This window comes from Hemitrygon akajei, chromosome 6 (genome assembly GCF_048418815.1).
Source record: "Hemitrygon akajei chromosome 6, sHemAka1.3, whole genome shotgun sequence".
NCBI classification, from domain to species: domain Eukaryota; kingdom Metazoa; phylum Chordata; class Chondrichthyes; order Myliobatiformes; family Dasyatidae; genus Hemitrygon; species Hemitrygon akajei.
In genome coordinates, this window is record NC_133129.1 from 175,836,123 (window position 1) to 175,853,638 (window position 17,516).

Consider the following 17,516-nt stretch of genomic DNA (forward strand, 5'->3'; position numbering starts at 1 on the left):
CGTGCCTCTGTAATTCCTTTTACTCCACTGTATTACAGATACATTTGACTTTAGCTTCTTTCCCTTTCAAATTGCAGGGTGAATTCTATCATATTATGATCACTGTTTATGAAAGGTTCCTTTACCTTAAGCTCCTGAATCAAATCTGGTTCATTACACAACACCCAAACCAGAATACAATTTCTCCAAGTGGGCTCAGCCACAAGCTGCTCTAAAGCCAATCCACAGGCATTCTACAAATCCTCTCCTTTAGGATTTAGCCCCAACCCGATTTTTCCAATCTACCTGCATATTGAAATCCCCCATAACTATCATAGCATTGCCCTTTTCAGATGCATTTTCTGTCTCCCATTGTAATTTGTAGCCCACATCTTGACAAATGTTCAGAGGCCTCTATACTACTCCCTTCGGGGTCTTTTTACCCTTGCAGTTCTATAACTCTACCCACAACTATTCTACATCTTCCAATCCTAGGTCACCTCTTTCTAGGGATTTGTTTTAATATTTCTTCTACCAACAGAGCCATACCACCGCCTCTGCCCACCTGCCTGTTCTTTCATTACAATGTGTATCCTTGGATGTTAAACTCCCAACTATCATCTTCTTTCAGCCATGACTCAGTGATGCCAAACTCCAAATGCGCTCCAGATTATCTGCCTTATTCTGTACACTGCGTGCATTCAAATACCTTTGGTCCCACATTAGTCACCCTTTTCAATTTTGTCCCCATTACACTGCAACTCATCCCACCGACTGCAATTTTGCCTGCTAATCTGCCTGCCCTTCCTCTGTCCATCAATGCGCTGCCTCTGCTTGTATACCAAATGCCCCATCCTGAGCCCTAACACTCTATTTCCCATTCCCCTGCCAAATTAATTTAAACCCTCCCAAACCTGCTGCCAGGGTATTGATCACCCTCGGGTTCAAATGTAACCCATCCCTTATCTGCCAACACAGATGCCTTGTGCAGGAAGGCACAGAGTCGACTGTACTTCCTTAGAAGGTTGGCGTCATTCAATGTCTGCAGTGAGATGCTGAAGATGTTCTATAGGTCAGTTGTTGAGAGCGCCCTCTTCTTTGTGGTGGCGTGTTGGGGAGGAAGCATTAAGAAGAAGGACGCCTCACGTCTTAATAAGCTGATAAGGAAGGCGGGCTCTGTCGTGGGCAAAGTACTGGAGAGTTTAACATCGGTAGCTGAGCGAAGGGCGCTGAGTAGGCTACGGTCAATTATGGAAAACCCTGAACATCCTCTACATAGCACCATCCAGAGACAGAGAAGCAGTTTCAGCGACAGGTTACTGTTGATGCAATGCTCCTCAGACAGGATGAAGAGGTCAATACTCCCCAATGCCATTAGGCTTTACAATTCAACTGCCAGGACTTAAGAACTTTTTTTTTTAAAGCTATTATTAATGCTTTTTGAGTTAGTGATTTAGATGCATATCATATTATTACTGAGTTAAGTATTGTATGTAATGAGTTTTTGCTACAACAAGTGTATGGGACATTGGAAAAAATGTTGAATTTCCCCATGGGGATGAATAAAGTATCTATCTATCTATCTATCTATCTATCTATCTTTCTCCAGAAGACACTTCAATGATGCAGAAATCGAAAGCCCTGCCCCCTGCAGCGGTTCCTCAGCCACGCATTCACTTGCAAAATCATCCTATTCTTATCCTCACTAGCGCATGGCACCGGCAGCAATCCAGAGATTACCACCCTGGAAGTCCTGTTTTCAGCTTTCTATCTAGCTCCCTGCATTCTCTCTTCAGGATCCCCTCCCATTTCCTACCTACGTCACTGGTGTCAATATGAACCCAGATTTCTGACTGCTCACCCTTCCCCTTTCGAATGCCATGGACCCGATTCGACGCGTCCCTGACCCTGGCACCTGGGAGGCAACATACCATCCATTTGGATCCCTATCACATCCAAACAATCTCATGCCTACTCCTCTAATTATGGAATCCCGTCACTACTGCAGTCCTCTTCTCCCCACTTTCCTTCTGAGTCACGGCATCAGACTCAGTGCCAGAGACCCGATCACTGTGACTTCCCCAGCAGTATCCAAAATGGTATACTTATTATTGAGTGGGAACGGCCAAAGGGGTACTCTGTATTGGCTTCCCATTTCCCTTCCCTCTCCTGACAATCAGCCAGGTTCCTGCCTCCTGCAACTTAGGGGTCACTATCTCTCTGTAGCTCCTATCTATCACCTCCTCAGTTTACCATATGAGGCAAAGGTCATCGAGCTGCAACTCCAGTTCCTCAACACGTTCTTTGAGGAGCTGCACCTGGTGCAGATGTGGTTATCCAAGAAGCTGGAGTTCTCCCAGGATTCCCACAACTCAAATAATGAGCACAACACAGCCTCTGGAGTCATTTTCACTGCTCTAACTATGTACTGACAGTTGAAGAATGAAGAAGAAACTTACCAGATATGTACTTCACCCAAGCCTGTTCTCACCAAAGCCTCCCCACTCTAACACTGGTCCACTCCAACAATGGCCTCTCCATTTGTCCCTGCTTTAAATATATTTGCCCTTGCTAATGAATCATGATTTGATTGGGTCACTGGAAAACACTGAATATCCATGAACACTCCTTTTTAAATCTTGCTCATAGACCTGTGGGTCAGTCACCTCCTCTCTCATTCCTGATTCAATTGGACCACTAGGAAATATCATAAATGTATCAGAGATTAATTGGACCAAAGGCTGTGCTGGAGCACAATAGCACAAAGTAAATGCATTATATCAATCTATTTTGCTGATTTTCATTGCTATATGTTTAACGTTGTCAGGCCTCTCCCTCTCTCCACACAATCATTCCATTGAACACCTCTGACTCTCTACCCATTTCTGTCTGGTGCCTTAACTACAGACTTCAGAAGTCCGCCTCTTGCAAGGACTGTGTATTTCTGACATAATGTCTAGATACATGAGGGCTGGAACTGCTGTCAGATGCACTCGCATTTATAATAGCCTGAAAACACCAGACACAACTAATTTCAAATGCACCATCAGATTAAAATTCAACCATGTTTATAGGAAGGCGAGGGCTGTGAGTGGGAAAGTGAGTGGGAAGTTGAATGATTGGGAAGTTTTTAAAACCCAACAAAAGGCAATTTAGAAAGCTATAAAAAGGGAAAAGATGAAATATGAGGGTAGGCCAGCCAATAATATAAAGCAGGATACCAAAAGTTTTTTCAGTTATATAAAGAGTAAAAGGGAGATGAGAGTTGCTATTGGACCACTGGAAAATGATGCTGGTGAGGTAGTAACGGGGGATCAAAGAAATAGCAGATAAACTTAATGGGTACTTTGCATCTACTTCATTGCGGAAGACACTAGCAGTGTGCCAGAGGTCCATGAGTGTCGGGGAGCAGGAGTGAGTGACATTGTTAATACAAAGGAAAAGTTGCTAGGTAATCTCAAAGGTCTTAAGGTGGATAGGTCACCTGGACCAGATGGACTACATCCCAGAGTCCTGAGAGAGGTTGCTGAAGAGATACTGGATGCATTGGTCATGATCTTTCAAGAACCACTTGATGTTGGCTTGGTCCCAGAGGACTGCAGGATTGCAAATGTCAGTCCACTCTTTAAGAAGGGAGTGGGTGGAGCTTAAGAGAAATGATGGCGCCTAACGGCGACTCCTTTGCTTGCAAATTCAGAAACAGCTCTATCTCTACCTTTAATATCTTTATTTTTTTCCTTTCTGAGTTCTTTTGAAGACCCTGACCTGGAGTTACAAGCAGGCTTCAGTTCTTTGCGGGAATGGGACCTGTTCTCGAGGTTCCACAACTGGCCGCTATTTGACATGCCTAGGGTTTGGCCTGAGAATTACAATTGTGTTCGGATGCCTAAGATCTCGGGGCTCTGGAGATGGGTGGGTTAAGGGTCGGTGTCGTGGCTGGAGATTCGTGTGTCGTCGGAGAGGCCGGAAAATCTTTTGCTGTGGGCCTAAAGACCCGAGTCTTTGCGATCTTTGATCACAGAGCTTGAAAAAAGTGATGAAACGAACTTTTAAGACTACAAACCAACAGGTTGTTGTTATGTCTCCTGCTCACTGTGAAAATGGGGACACCTCCCTCTCCTTTGCCAGGGAGAGAGAGAACTTCTGGGTTGTCGAATTTGGATGAAGTACGAAGCTTTTGGGGTGACTGCAAGGTCTGTGTCTTTGCTATCGCTTAGCGCACGCTTGGGCTCGGTGATTGTACTAATGAGTGTTTAATTTTGCTGGTGAGGAGAGGGGGGATCGTTGCTCGCTGCCACTTACGCATGGGAGGGGGGAGCTGGGGGAACTTCAGGGTTCTCACGTTTAACTGTTGTTCATTCTTTGGGGCACTTCTCTGTTTTCGTGGATGTTTTGCAAAGAAAAAGCATTTAAGGGTGTAGATTACATCAATTTCTCTGACATTAAACTTGACCTTTGAACCTTTGAAGGTAAAAGAGGAAATTATAGGTTAGATAGCCTAACCTCAGTGGTTGGGAAGATATTGAAGTCTATTATTAAGGATGAGGTTTCGAGGTACTTAAAGACCAATGATAAAATAAGTCAAAGTCAGCATGGTTTCTGTAAAGGGAAATCTTGCCTGACAAATCTGTTAGAGTTCTTCGATGAAGTAACAAGCAGGGTGGACCAAGGAAAGGCAGTGGATGTCATTTACTTGGATTTTCAGAAGGCATTTGATAAGGTGCCATACATGAGACTGCTTAACAAGATAAAATCCTATGGTGTTACAGAAAAGATACTGGCATGGATAGAGGAATAGCTGACAGGCAGGAGGCAGTGAGAGGGGGCTGCCGGTGACTAGTGGTGTTCCTCAGGGGTCAGTATTGGAACCGCTACTTTTCACATGGTTTGTCATTGATTTAGATAATGGAATTAATGGCTTTGTGGCAAAGTTTGCAGATGATACAAAGATAGGTGGAGGGGTAGGTAGTGTTGAGGAAGCAATACGATTGCAGCAGGACAGGCAAATTAGAAGAATGGGCAAAAAATTGGCAGATGGAATACAGTGCTGAGAAATGTATGATAATGCATTTTGGTAAAAGGAACAATAGTGCAGACTATTAACTAAATGAGGAGAAGGTTCAAACATCGGAGGTGCAGGGGAACTTGGGAGTCCTCGTGCAAGTCTCCCAGAAGATTAATTTACAGGTTGAGTCTGTAGTAAAGATGGCAAATCCAATGTTGACATTTATTTTAAGGGGATTAGAATATAAAAGCAAGGAGATAATGCTGAGCCTTTATAAGACACTGGCCTGGCCACACTTGGAGTACTGTTAACAGTTTTGGGTCCCATATCTCAGAAAGGATGTGTTGTCATTGGAGAGAGTCCAGAGGGAGTTAAATAGGATGATTCCAGGAATGAAAGGGTTAATATATGAGCAGTGTTTGGTATCTTTGGGCCTGTACTTGCTGGAATCTAGAAGAATGTGGGGGGATCTCACTGAAGTCTACTGTATGTTGAAAGGACTTGAAAGGGTGGACGTAGAGAGGATGGTTCCTATGGTGGTGGTATCCAGAACTAGAGGGCACAGCCTCAAAATTGAGGGGTGACCCTTTAGAATAGAGGTAAAGAAGAATTTCTCTTAGCCAAAGAGTACTGAATCTGTGGAATGCTCTGTCACAGGCTGTGGTGGAGGCCAAGTTCTTGGGTATACTTAAGGTGGAAGTTGATCGTTTCCTGATTGTTCAGGGCTTCAAAGGATATGTTGAGTGGGATCTGGGACCAGCCATGATGGAGTAGCGGAGCAGACTCGATGGGATGAATGGCCTAATTCTGCTCCTATGTCTTATGGACTGAGGGGGTCCTAATGTCAGAGAAACCTGTAAGTTCAACGTTTAATTCTTTTGGTCTCAGTTTCCTCATTGGCAACTAATCACTTGCAGAGATGGAAGAAGTGGGAATGGGAGAAATTAGAGCATGAATGGGAGACAAAAGCCAGGTTAGTGGAGGCAGAGGAGAAAATTTAAGAATATAGAGGAGGACAGAGACCAACAAACTGCGGGCAGGAGTTCAGCCTAGGAGTGAGGAGATAAAATTAGCTCAAAAAGCAAGGATAGGCAAACAGGTACTCAGTTAGAAGGCAATGGAAAAGAGTGCATGAGGAATGTGATGTATGCCAAAGTGGAAAATTGAGAATACAATAATTTCCCAGTTTTTAAAAAAATTACATAGTAGGAAACTAAACTGGTGAAGGAGCATGACTGGCCCATCTCAGAATCAGAAACAAGTTTACTCTCATTGGTAAACAGTATGTCATGAAATGTGTTGTTTTGTGGCAGCAGTACAGTTGAAGACATAAAAATTACTACGTTACAATAAATAAGTAAATAATGCAAAAGAGGAATGGCAAAATGGTGTTCATTTACAATTGTAAAGGTGTTGGTGTCAGCAACACACTCACCTTCGTATGAAGCTTTGAAATTTGCTTCTCATCGATATGTGCTTGCTTGTATACCCTTTTCTTGTAGCAAAACTGTAAAATATAAATATTTTCCTCAATTAATTTAGATCATTTAATTTCAATTAAGATATTTTTCATAAAATCACTCCTAGTTTGCTGACTCGACACCAGTTCAGTGAAATGTATAAAGAGTCGATGTTTCAAACAGAGATGTTCATCAGGACTGGAAAGGAGAGGGGAAGAAATTTTGTCTCCCTACCTTCCCAGTCCTGATGAAGGTGTCTCAGCTTGACATGTCAACTCTTTATTCCTTTCCATAGATGCTGTCTGACCTGCTGAGTTCCTCCGGCAATTTTGTGTGTGTTACTCTAGATCTCTTGAGATCAATGAAATTAACGGGCAGCATCAGTAAATCAAGAGTCAATGTGTTGGGTTCAAACTCCACTCCTGGAAGCCATGGACTCACTCTGTAGTGGAGAACTAACTAAAATTGGAGATGTGAAGCCCAGTGAAGTGGGTATAAGTGCAATGATGGGTTGGAGCATTTGTGAAACAGTACTGAGACGTACAGCCACATCAAATGAATTTCATGTGTACACTGCAAACTGGTCAGGTCAGAGAGCACATCTGTAAAGTCACCAGCCTGATTTAATGTAAGTTATTTCATGATACATCTTAAACAATACTCCCCTCATCCAACAACAGATTTGTTGAGTATCTGGTATTTTTGCAGTGCGAACTGAAATCTCCAAGGTTGATGATTGAGGTGTGGTGTGTACAGGCTGAATAGAGGTGATGGGGCTCAGGCCTGACAGCGGGGATCAAGCCAATGTTTGGCTGCTGGAGCAGACTTGGAGGCAATTTGAAATGGCAGAACCCAAGGTGTGGCAACAGGCCCGGACCCAAGAGTGAGGAACAAGTAGAGGTTTGACCAACTTAAGTGCGGGCTGAATAGTAAGTGTCAGGTGTGAGCTGAATCGAGGCGGAAGGTCCCAGGCCCGAGAGCATACCAAAGCAGCAGGGCCCGGGGCTGAGAGCGAGGATCAACCTGCTGTTTGGTCGATTTAAGTGCCGGGCAGGTTGAGGAGGTGATTGCATCGGGGCCAGAGGCAAGAGACAGGCCAGTGTTCAGCTCACTGCTCCGTGAGGTTTATTCCTCTCTGCACTGGACTAAGTTTGCAACTAATGGGATCCTGGATCGACTGCAGTGATCGTCTGTGGACTTACTTTAGTGAATTTCAGCTCCGAATGTTATTTGTTGACTTTTATTGTTTGCACAATTTGGTTTTTTTCTGCACATTGGGCGTTTAATGGTCTTTTTTTATATAATGGGTTCTATTGTGTTTCTTTGTTTTGTGGCTGTCTGTAAGGAGATGAATCTCAAGGTGGTATATAGTGTACATACTTTTATCATAAGCGTACTTTGAACATCATTGTTTTCCTTTGAGCACAGAATAATTGTGCTTCTTTTTCTTTCAGAAGGGAAAGTTCTATCAAGCCACCATAAGCTTTTTCAGATTATGAAAAGGTTTTGATAGAATGCTTGCAGGATGTTCCAAACCAGGAGGTTGTTTAAATTTGAGCGCAGTTCAAAATGAGAACTGGTCTGCTCGAGCTAGAACTCCGGAGGTTTGATTGAGGTTGGTGCTTCAGCAGAGTTCTAAGGGAGCATTGCTTTGTACTATTTTAAGGTGCCAATTTTCAGATAAAGCTTTCATCTGCTTTCAGAAATACATGATCTCAGGGAGGAACATCCCCCTAATTTCATAGTTATTTCCTGAAAAGTATAATTAAAGTAGATTACCCAGGCATTAACCTGCTTATTATTTGTGGGAAACTGGTTTACAATATGACGAGAATTACCTCATTTTGGGAAAGTTTCAAAGACTGTAAAATGTAAAGAGATTTCTAAAGACGATCTATAAAGCATATCAGTTTCCCAATTAATACATTTAGCCATAGTCGAGATTAAAGTGATCAAGACTTAGTGGGTACAACCCAGAATATTCTTGACTCTTTTGTAATTTGTTACCTCCAGGGAGGGGACTCCTTTGTTGATGGGCTGGGGGTATTCTTTGAGCAGACGCTCCTCATCCAAAAATTTGCCATCTCTTCCATTGCTGGCTGGTTGGAACAGGCCATAATTCAGCACGTCCTTCAGACTGTGGTTGAGGGTGCATAGGATGCGTTGCTTGGCCACCCACACTGTAGCATCAGGATCAAATCGCATACATTTCTGCAGGACAAAAGCAAAGTGAAATGGCACCAAGCAGCCTCCAACCAACCTGCTTCATGAATTCAGTGCACATGATTTTGACCTTTTATACAGAATTACAATCAAGGTTGCACTCGAGTCTTCAAAACACCTAAAGAACATCCACTCAACTTATTTTCTATTCACATTTATTTTCCAATGATAAAGAAGGTCATTCAGCCAATTTCAAATTTAATGTTAATTGTCATTCACAATACACATGTATACAGCTGAACAACAGCGTTCCTCTGGAAACAAGGTGCAAAACTCAGCACGTACCATCACAAACAGCACATCCAGTCACAAAAATAACATTAGCACAAGTCCTTGAATGGCATGGCCTGATGGTGCATGGGAGCCATGTTTTTCTTTCTGCCATTGAATCTTTGCCATCCATCCAGAGAATTCCATCCATCCATTTCACCATTTTCCTATCATCTATTTTCCCTCACAGCTCCTCACAAATACTTTACTTCTCCTCTTCATCCCCCTACCCACCAACCTTCTGCCACTGCCACAGATCTTCATTTTTGCTGTTACTTTGATTTACGCCCCCTCAAACATTAACACACACTCCCTCACTCAGGTCTGCACTCTCCTTCATTTCCTCACTCCAGTCTCCAGATTCTCTGATACCTTGTGATGACTATTAAATAGCTTCCTAGTTTGGTAAGATGGACTCTTGACCTCACAATCTACCTTGTTATGATCTTGCACCTCATTGTTTACCTGCACAGCACTTTCTCTGTGATGTTACACTTTGTGCCACATTCTTGTATTTTATCTAGAAATAGAGCACAGCAACATGCTCTCCCAGTCCAACGCATTCACACTGCCCAATGGCAACTATGTGACCAATTAACCTACTAACCCATACGTCTTTGGAATCCTGGAGGAAACCGGAGAATCGAAATGAAACCCATATGGTTACACAGAGAACGCACAAACTTTTTACAGACAACGGAGAGAACTGAACCCAGATCGGTGATTGCAGAAATAGCATTACACTAACCTCTATCATGCCATCCTGCTATTGTTTAACCTTGTTCTACGTCAGTGCACTGTGTAATGATCTGATCTGTATGAATAGTATGAAAGACAAGCTTTCCAATGTATCTTGGTATACCTGACAATAATAAACCTAATTCCATTCTGTTGTCCAGTCCAATAGCCCACTCTAAACAGCCTGAGCTGGGAAAACTTGCCCATTTGATGCTGCTGAAAACCCCCTCAGATCCTACCAGAAGACTATTTTTCCTTTGGCAACCAACCCACACCAAACGTCATCCACCGCCAGCCCCACTCCCACTGCCAAGCTTACTTCCATCTTACCATCTCAGCGACAGACTATTTTTTTGACACAGATGAAGAATATAATTTAAGTTTCTACCTCATTTCCTTGGGTATCTTCTTAATCTTTCAGAAATCATGTATTTGGTTGACAACTTCTAAGTTAATTGCTTGTTACGAACAACCACAAAAGCTACAGACTCGTAAAACAATCGTTTTGAGAGATGCAATCAACTCCTGTAGCTCCGTCAAAGAACTTTCAACGGGTTAAAAACTTGCCTCAGAAACATCCACTGCCACCAAGAAGCAGAGATGGTGTGCCTTGAACAGGTCTCTAATGGACACTGGAAGTTATACATTGCTCACGAAAACAGAGTTGTACTGTAGAGAAGCCAGTCCTGTGACACACTTAATCCAAGCCCATCTACACTAATCCCATTTTCCCACATTAGGTCCATATCTTTCTACACCTTGCCTATTTTAGTGTGACTGTATAGGCATCTGTTAGTCTCGAGAGACCATGGATTTGTGCCTTGGGCAGGGCTGTATGGGAGACCGGCAGTTGCCCATGCTGCAAGTCTCCCCTCTCCACACCACCGATGTTGTCCAAGGGAAGGGCATTAGGACCCATACAGTTTGGCACCGGTGTCGTCGCAGAGCAATGTGTGATTAAGTGCCTTGCTCAAGGACACAACATGCTGCCTCAGCTGAGGCTCGAACTAACTGCCTTCAGATCGCTAGTCCAATGCCTTAGTCACTTGGCCACGCGCCAACACACTGTCTCTAAATATCTCAAAAACATAGTAATTGCATCAGATTCCACCAGCTCCTCGGGCAGCTCATTCCAGATATCAACTATTCACTGCTTAAAGAAGTTATGTTCTCAGATCTTCTTTAAAATTCCTTTTGTGATGAGCTCTTCAGGCCTGTACTGGAGAGTGTTAGGCTCCCATGTTTTTCGAGCACCTTAATTGTTGTTTAACAATGGTCAATAATTGTTTAGATTTTGTTGTGTTATTTTCCAGTGACTCACTCTTCCTAACATGGTCTCCTGGTGCTTTCTGTTTAAGTTTGTCAAGTTGATTTTGATAGGCTCAGGGATTCTGTGTTACTTGATGACCTGATGGTCTGCATCCCAGGGTACTTAAAGAGGTGGCTCTAGAAATCATGGACGCATTGGTAATCATTTTCCAATGTTCTATAGATTCAGGAACAGTTCCTGCTGATTGGAGGGTGGCTAATGTTGTCCCACTTTTCAAGAAAGGATGGGAAGAGAAAACAGGGAATTATAGACCGGTTAGCCTGACATCAGTGGTGGGAAAGATGCTGGAGTCAATTATAAAAGAGGAAATTACGACACATTTGGATAGCAGTCGAAGGATCAGTCTGAGTCAGCATGGATTTATGAAGGGAAAATCATGCTTGACTAATCTTCTGGAGTTTTTTGAGAATGTAACTATGAAAATGGACAAGGGAGAGCCAGTGGATGTAGTGTACCTGGACTTCCAGAAAGCTTTTGATAAAGTCCCACATAGGAGATTAGTGGGCAAAATTAGGGCACATGGTATTGGGGGCAGAGTACTGACATGGATTGAAAATTGGCTGGCTGACAGGAAACAAAGAGTAGTGATTAACGGGTCCCTTTCAGAATGGCAGGCTGTGACCAGTGGGGTACCGCAAGGTTCGGTGCTGGGACCGCAGCTGTTTACAATATACATTAATGATTTAGATGAAGGGATTAAAAGTAACATTAGCAAATTTGCTGATGACACAAAGCTGGGTGGCAGTGTGAAATGTCAGGAGGATGTTATGAGAATGCAGGGTGACTTGGACAGGTTGGGTGAGTGGGCAAATGTATGGCAGATGCAATTTAATGTGGATAAATGTGAGGTTATCCACTTCAGTGGCAAGAACAGGAAGGCAGATTACTATCTAAATGGAGTCAAGTTAGGAAAAGGGGAAGTACAACGAGATCTAGGTGTTCTTGTACATCAGTCAATGTAAGCAAGCATGCAGGTACAGCAGGCAGTGAAGAAAGCTAATGGCATGCTGGCTTTTATAACAAGAGGAATTGAGTATAGGAGTAAAGAGATCCTTCTGCAGCTGTACAGGGCCCTGGTGAGACCCCACCTGGAGTATTGTGTGCAGTTTTGGTCTCCAAATTTGAGGAAGGACATTCTTGCTATTGAGGGAGTGCAGTGTAGGTTCACAAGATTAATTCCCGGAATGGCGGGACTGTCATATGTTGAAAGATTGGAGCGACTGGGCTTGTATACACTGGAATTTAGAAGGATGAGAGGGGATCTGATTGAAACATATAAGATTATTAAGGGATTGGACACACTGGAGGCAGGAAGCATGTTCCCGCTGATGGATGAGTCCAGAACCAGAGGCCACAGTTTAAGAATAAGGGGTAGGCCATTTAGAACAGAGATGCAGAAAAACTTTTTCACCCAGAGAGTGGTGGATATGTGGAATGCTCTGCCCCAGAAGGCAGTGGAGGCCAAGTCTCTGGATGCATTCAAGAGAGAGTTAGATAGAGCTCTTATAGATAACGAGGTCAAGGGATATGGGGAGAGGGCAGGAATGGGGTACTGATTGTGTATGATCAGCCATGATCACAGTGAATGGCGGTGCTGGCTAGAAGGGCTGAATGGTCTACTCCTGCACCTACCGTCTATTGTCTATTGTATTATTTAAGTACATAATTATTTAAGTGGATGCCCGATTAGCACTAATTGTGGGGTCCTGGTTTTGCAAATGTTACTTCTCACAGTGTCACTCAACTGAGTCACCGATGTTCTTCTGGAACTAATATGAATAAACTCTCGTCACCATCTCTACAACAGAGTCCTTCTTTCCTCTACACTTGGGTTCCAATATTGCCAGTGCACAACGCAAAGCCTTTCTTTAACCTCAAATCTATGCTTTCTTGTTCTTGATATGCCTACCGCAGGTAAAAAGATTTTGTCAATCTATGCTATTTATACCTCTCATAATCTTATATACTGATCACTTTCTGCACTCTCATATTCTTACATACTATTTCCCGTCTATCCCATTGCAGTGTTTGATGGCTCTCGGCCTGTACTCACTGGAGTTTAGAAGAATGAGTCAGGATCTCATTGAAACCTATTGAATATTTAAAGGTCTAGACAGAGTGGACACAGAGAGGATGTTTGTTATAATGAGGGAGTCTAGGGCCAAAGGGTACAGACTCAGAATAGAGGGATGTCCCTTGAGAATAGCAATGAGAAGGAATTTCTTGAGCCAGAGGATGGTGAATCAATGGAATTCATTGTCACGTTTGGCTGTGGCAGCCCAGTTATTGGGTATATTTAAAGTGGAGGTTGATAGGTTCTTGATTAGTAAGGCAGGCAAAGATTATGGAGAGATGGCAAGAGAATGGGGAGGAGAGAGAAAATAAATGAGCCATGATCGAAAGGCAGAGCAAATTCAATGGGTTTGGTCTAAGTTTGCTCTGATGTCTAATGGGCTTATCTATGCCTCTCATAATCTTATGCACTTCTATTGGCTGACCCCTCAGCCACTCATGACTGCGAGGAGCATCTGTGCTCTCTTCAAACAACAACCATTCCCAATTAGATTTCACATTGTGCCATCCAGTTGCTACTTACTCCGATTTGCATCATTACCTTTATCCCCGCCTGTCCTCCTTTGTGACGCCCATCACTTCGCAAGGACTGTGCGTTCCGGCAGCCCTCTTTAAACTTCCTTCTCCCTGCTGTACCAGGCAGCATCTGCCCAATTTTTTTCCTCTCCTTGCTGAATGAACTTGCCATGTGTCGCAGGCTGGGTCTGCCTGCACCTGTGTCAACCACCGCCCTTGGGATTCCTTCTCTGCCACCTGTCAGACTCCCCTGCACCTTCGTCATTCCCAACATCCTTTGTTCCTTCCAGATTTACAAACTCACTCTCTGCTCGACATTGGCAAACACAGTACAGAGCAAAAGTCTTACACACCCTAGCTACAAAAATGAGGAAGGTGGTACAGGAGCCTCAGGACCCACACCAGCAGGTTCAGGAAAAGTTACTATCCCTCAGCCATCAGGATCTTGAACCAAAGGGGATAACTTCACTCAACTTCACTTGCCCTGTCATTGAAATATTCCCACAATCTATGGACTCAATTTCTAGTATTTTTCATCTTATGTTCTTGATATTTATTGCTCATTTATTATTATTATTTCTTTCATTGTGTAGTTGCCTAGTTTGGTGTCTTTTGCAAACTGGTTGAATGCCCAAGTCTTTCAGTGATTGTGTTATGGTTATTATTCTGTAGATTTATTGAGTATGCCCACAAGAAAATTAATCACTTTACATGCCTGCTGCCTTTTATGCATTAGTAATTGATAATGGCTAGTGCACTTAAATTCGTGAGCTGGAATGTAAAGGGACTGAACCACCCTGTTAAAAGAAGGAAGGTATTCTCACATATCAAACAACTCAAAGCTGACATTGCTTTCCTTCAAGAAACTCATATTCATTGTTTTGATAACTCCCGGCTTCTGTCAAAGTGGGCGGGTCAGCATTTTCATTCATCCTTTGCCGCTAAAGCTAGGGGAGTTTCCATTCTTATTAATTCAAATATTCCTTTTGGACTCCATAATAAAATATCTGATACAAAAGGCCGTTTTATCATTGTTTCTGGTAAACTATATAACACTAAACTTGCACTGGCAAACCTGTATGCCCCCAACTTTGATGATGTTAACTTTTTTGAATGGTTTTTTTCCTCACTACCAGACTTAAACTCATACTCTCTTATATTGGGTGGTGATTTCAACTGTTGGTTGGATCCTAAACTGGACCGATTGTCCTCTGTTACCAGATCACCTACTAAATCTGCCTTAGCTATTCAATCGGTTCTTAATTCGGATCTAAAGATCCATAAGGTCTGGGGACCTTTTATCGAGTACTTTCATAACCTTCCTCTTGACTAGGGTTTTTTTTTTCTTTTTTTTTCTTTTCGGTCCCTTGCTTTCAGCTCCTTTTTTTTTCTGGTAGTAGGCATTATTATCCTCTGTTGCTAAGTGTATTCACAGTCTGGGAGTTTGACTGTCCGGACTTATACTCTTTATACTGTGTGGTGGTTGGTCTGGAGTTGTTGTTGTTTTTTTCTTGTGTTGTGGGGCTTGGGGAGGACGCTAAGCTCACTTGTCTTTAATTTAGGTGCTTTTTTTGTTAAATTCTCTTCCTTTGTAGCATATTGTTATTGTACGCTTAATCTTGCACTGTATTAATGCTCCTCATTGGGATTTGGGGTTTTTAATTTTGTAAAATGCTTTGAAAAACTAATTAAAAAAATTTTTTTAAAAATTAATCACAGGTTTGTATATGGTGACATACCCTCGTATATGTAAGTTGATAATAAATTACTTTGAGCTTTGAATAGGGTCTCTGACCTAACCTCAGGACTACATAGCCCTATATTGGAGAGGCCTGATGCGGGGCAATCACAACAAGCCTGACTCTATTGATGGAGTCTGGTGATGGGCAAGCTAACAGCCGGTATCACTTCTCAATCAGGACATCTTAGCCTTTCATATTCAAAAGCAAAATTCCAAGATTCAGTATTGATATTGGTTTATTACTGTCACATGTGCGAAGCTACAGTGAAAAGCTTGACTTGCATACTTTTCATATAGATCAAATCAAATCAATGGCAGAGAGAGCTCGTTGTTCTGATGGAAAGCACAGGACAAGATTTGCCTCAATACGCTTACATGACAAAAACACGTTGCAAATGTGTGACTACATTTTTATTAATACATTTTGCGTTGTACTGCTGCCGCATAACAATAAATTTCATGACATATGCCAGTGATATTAAACCTAATTCTGATAGTCAATGGGGATACAGTGGGCCAAAGAGCCAGTTTCTGTGCTCTATCACTTCCATAACATCACTGTAATTAGCAAAATTGCCCACTAGCAGCCTTACTTTTGGAGAAAAGGCATAGTTATTATAGCATTTAGTAACACCGGCAAGGGATGTGCTTCATGTACAGGCAGAAGAGATTAATTTGGTTTGGCATTGTGCTCAGCACAGATATTGTGGGCTGAAGGGCCTGTTCCTGTGCTGTACTGGTCTACAAGGAGAAAACTGGAATTAACCCAAGTCTGTTTTCATCTGGCATGGACATGATGGATAAGACAGCCTCATTTCCCCATCAAAAAATTTCTCTGATAACTGTTAAATATTTGCAGGGAGCTTACGCCTCAGGAATGCAATTTTTCAAAGGCTGTATAATGACGTCTGAAAATCCACATTTTGTTCTCCCTCAGTGCTCTGTCTTTTGTTCTGGAGTTGAATCTAATTTCCTTCAATAGAGGACAGGCAGCTCCCTGATGAGCTGCATTAATTGGGTTAATTTCACAATTTCCATTGATGCCCCTTTGGAATTCCCACTAATTGGGAAGGAAAGTAGGCACTGGAAATCACTACATTTTTAAAAAATTGCTAAGGTTTACATGTGTCTAAAGAACCAAAGATAGTGTCAAAGATTAACAGGGTATACCTGGCCACTCCTAAATACAAACCCCAATTGTTTTTTTATATCTCAGTTGCTCATTACCGTGTGGTAATACCAATGATTAAATACCAAGGGCCGATGGCAGTGATTGAGGGAGGGAGACAGTAGATGTGCAAGAGAGACGGACATCCAAAGACTGAGTGACAGACAACAGACTAAGGAGTGAGAGGCAGATAGTTGACAGAGGAGCCAACCAAGAAAGGATGAAAGAAACAAACAGTAAAACAGAGGGGGAAGAGTGGTCAGCATCAAGGGAACAGGAGAGAGATGGGAGGGAGGGAGAGAGCAATAAAGAGCAAGGAGCAAAAGAAGGATTGGGATCGGGAGAGGGATGAGATGGGAAGAGAAATGAAGAGAGATGGGAAAGGTTGGAGAAGGACAAGAAGGGAAAGAGAGAAGAGGGGTGGGAAGGGGAAAGAGGGAGAGGGAGAAGGGTTGAGGAGGGTAGAGAGATGGGCAGGAGGTTTAGAGAGAGTTTAGGAGGAGGAGAGATGGAGGAGCGAGAGATATTGATGAAGACAGCGGGAAGAATAACTGGGAGGACTTTTCATTGAACCTGTGCATATATGTGCCTGTGCATCCAACAATAAACTTTACTTTGACTCTTCTAACTTTGAAATACAATTGATTAGAATTCCCTAATGGCATCAGATATTAACACATGCCACAGTAAGACTATGAACTCAGTCTACTGAAGTCCTATCTTTCCTCCCATGGACTAGTCTCCTCTCCCATCAAATTCTTACTTCTTCAGCCCTTTACCCTTTCCTCCTATCACCTCCATGCTTTTTACTTCATCCCCCTCCTCTCCCCCCACCCCCACCTATCTTGCTTCTCACCAGTTTGTACTACTTCCCCCCTCCCCACCTTTTAATTCTGGTCCCTCTCTCCTTCCTTTACATTACTGATGAAGGATTTTAGCCTGAAACATTGGCCCTTCATTTGTCTTTATAAATGTTGCCTGACCTGCTGAGTTCCTCCATCGTTTTGTGCGTG

At 42.8% G+C, this 17,516-nt stretch overlaps 1 protein-coding gene across 3 annotated transcripts in view; it reads right to left on the reverse strand.

Moving 5' to 3' along the window:
* Window positions 1-17,516, reverse strand: part of shank2b (SH3 and multiple ankyrin repeat domains 2b) — a 1,185,964-nt gene that overhangs the window by 877,106 nt on the left and 291,342 nt on the right. For all 3 annotated transcript variants that reach the window (XM_073049802.1, XM_073049805.1, XM_073049804.1), the window contains 2 exons: window positions 8,452-8,655; window positions 6,420-6,491 (listed from right to left, as the gene is read on the reverse strand). In XM_073049802.1, coding sequence (XP_072905903.1) covers window positions 6,420-6,491; window positions 8,452-8,655 — 276 coding nt within the window. The remainder of the gene's footprint in view (window positions 1-6,419; window positions 6,492-8,451; window positions 8,656-17,516) is intronic.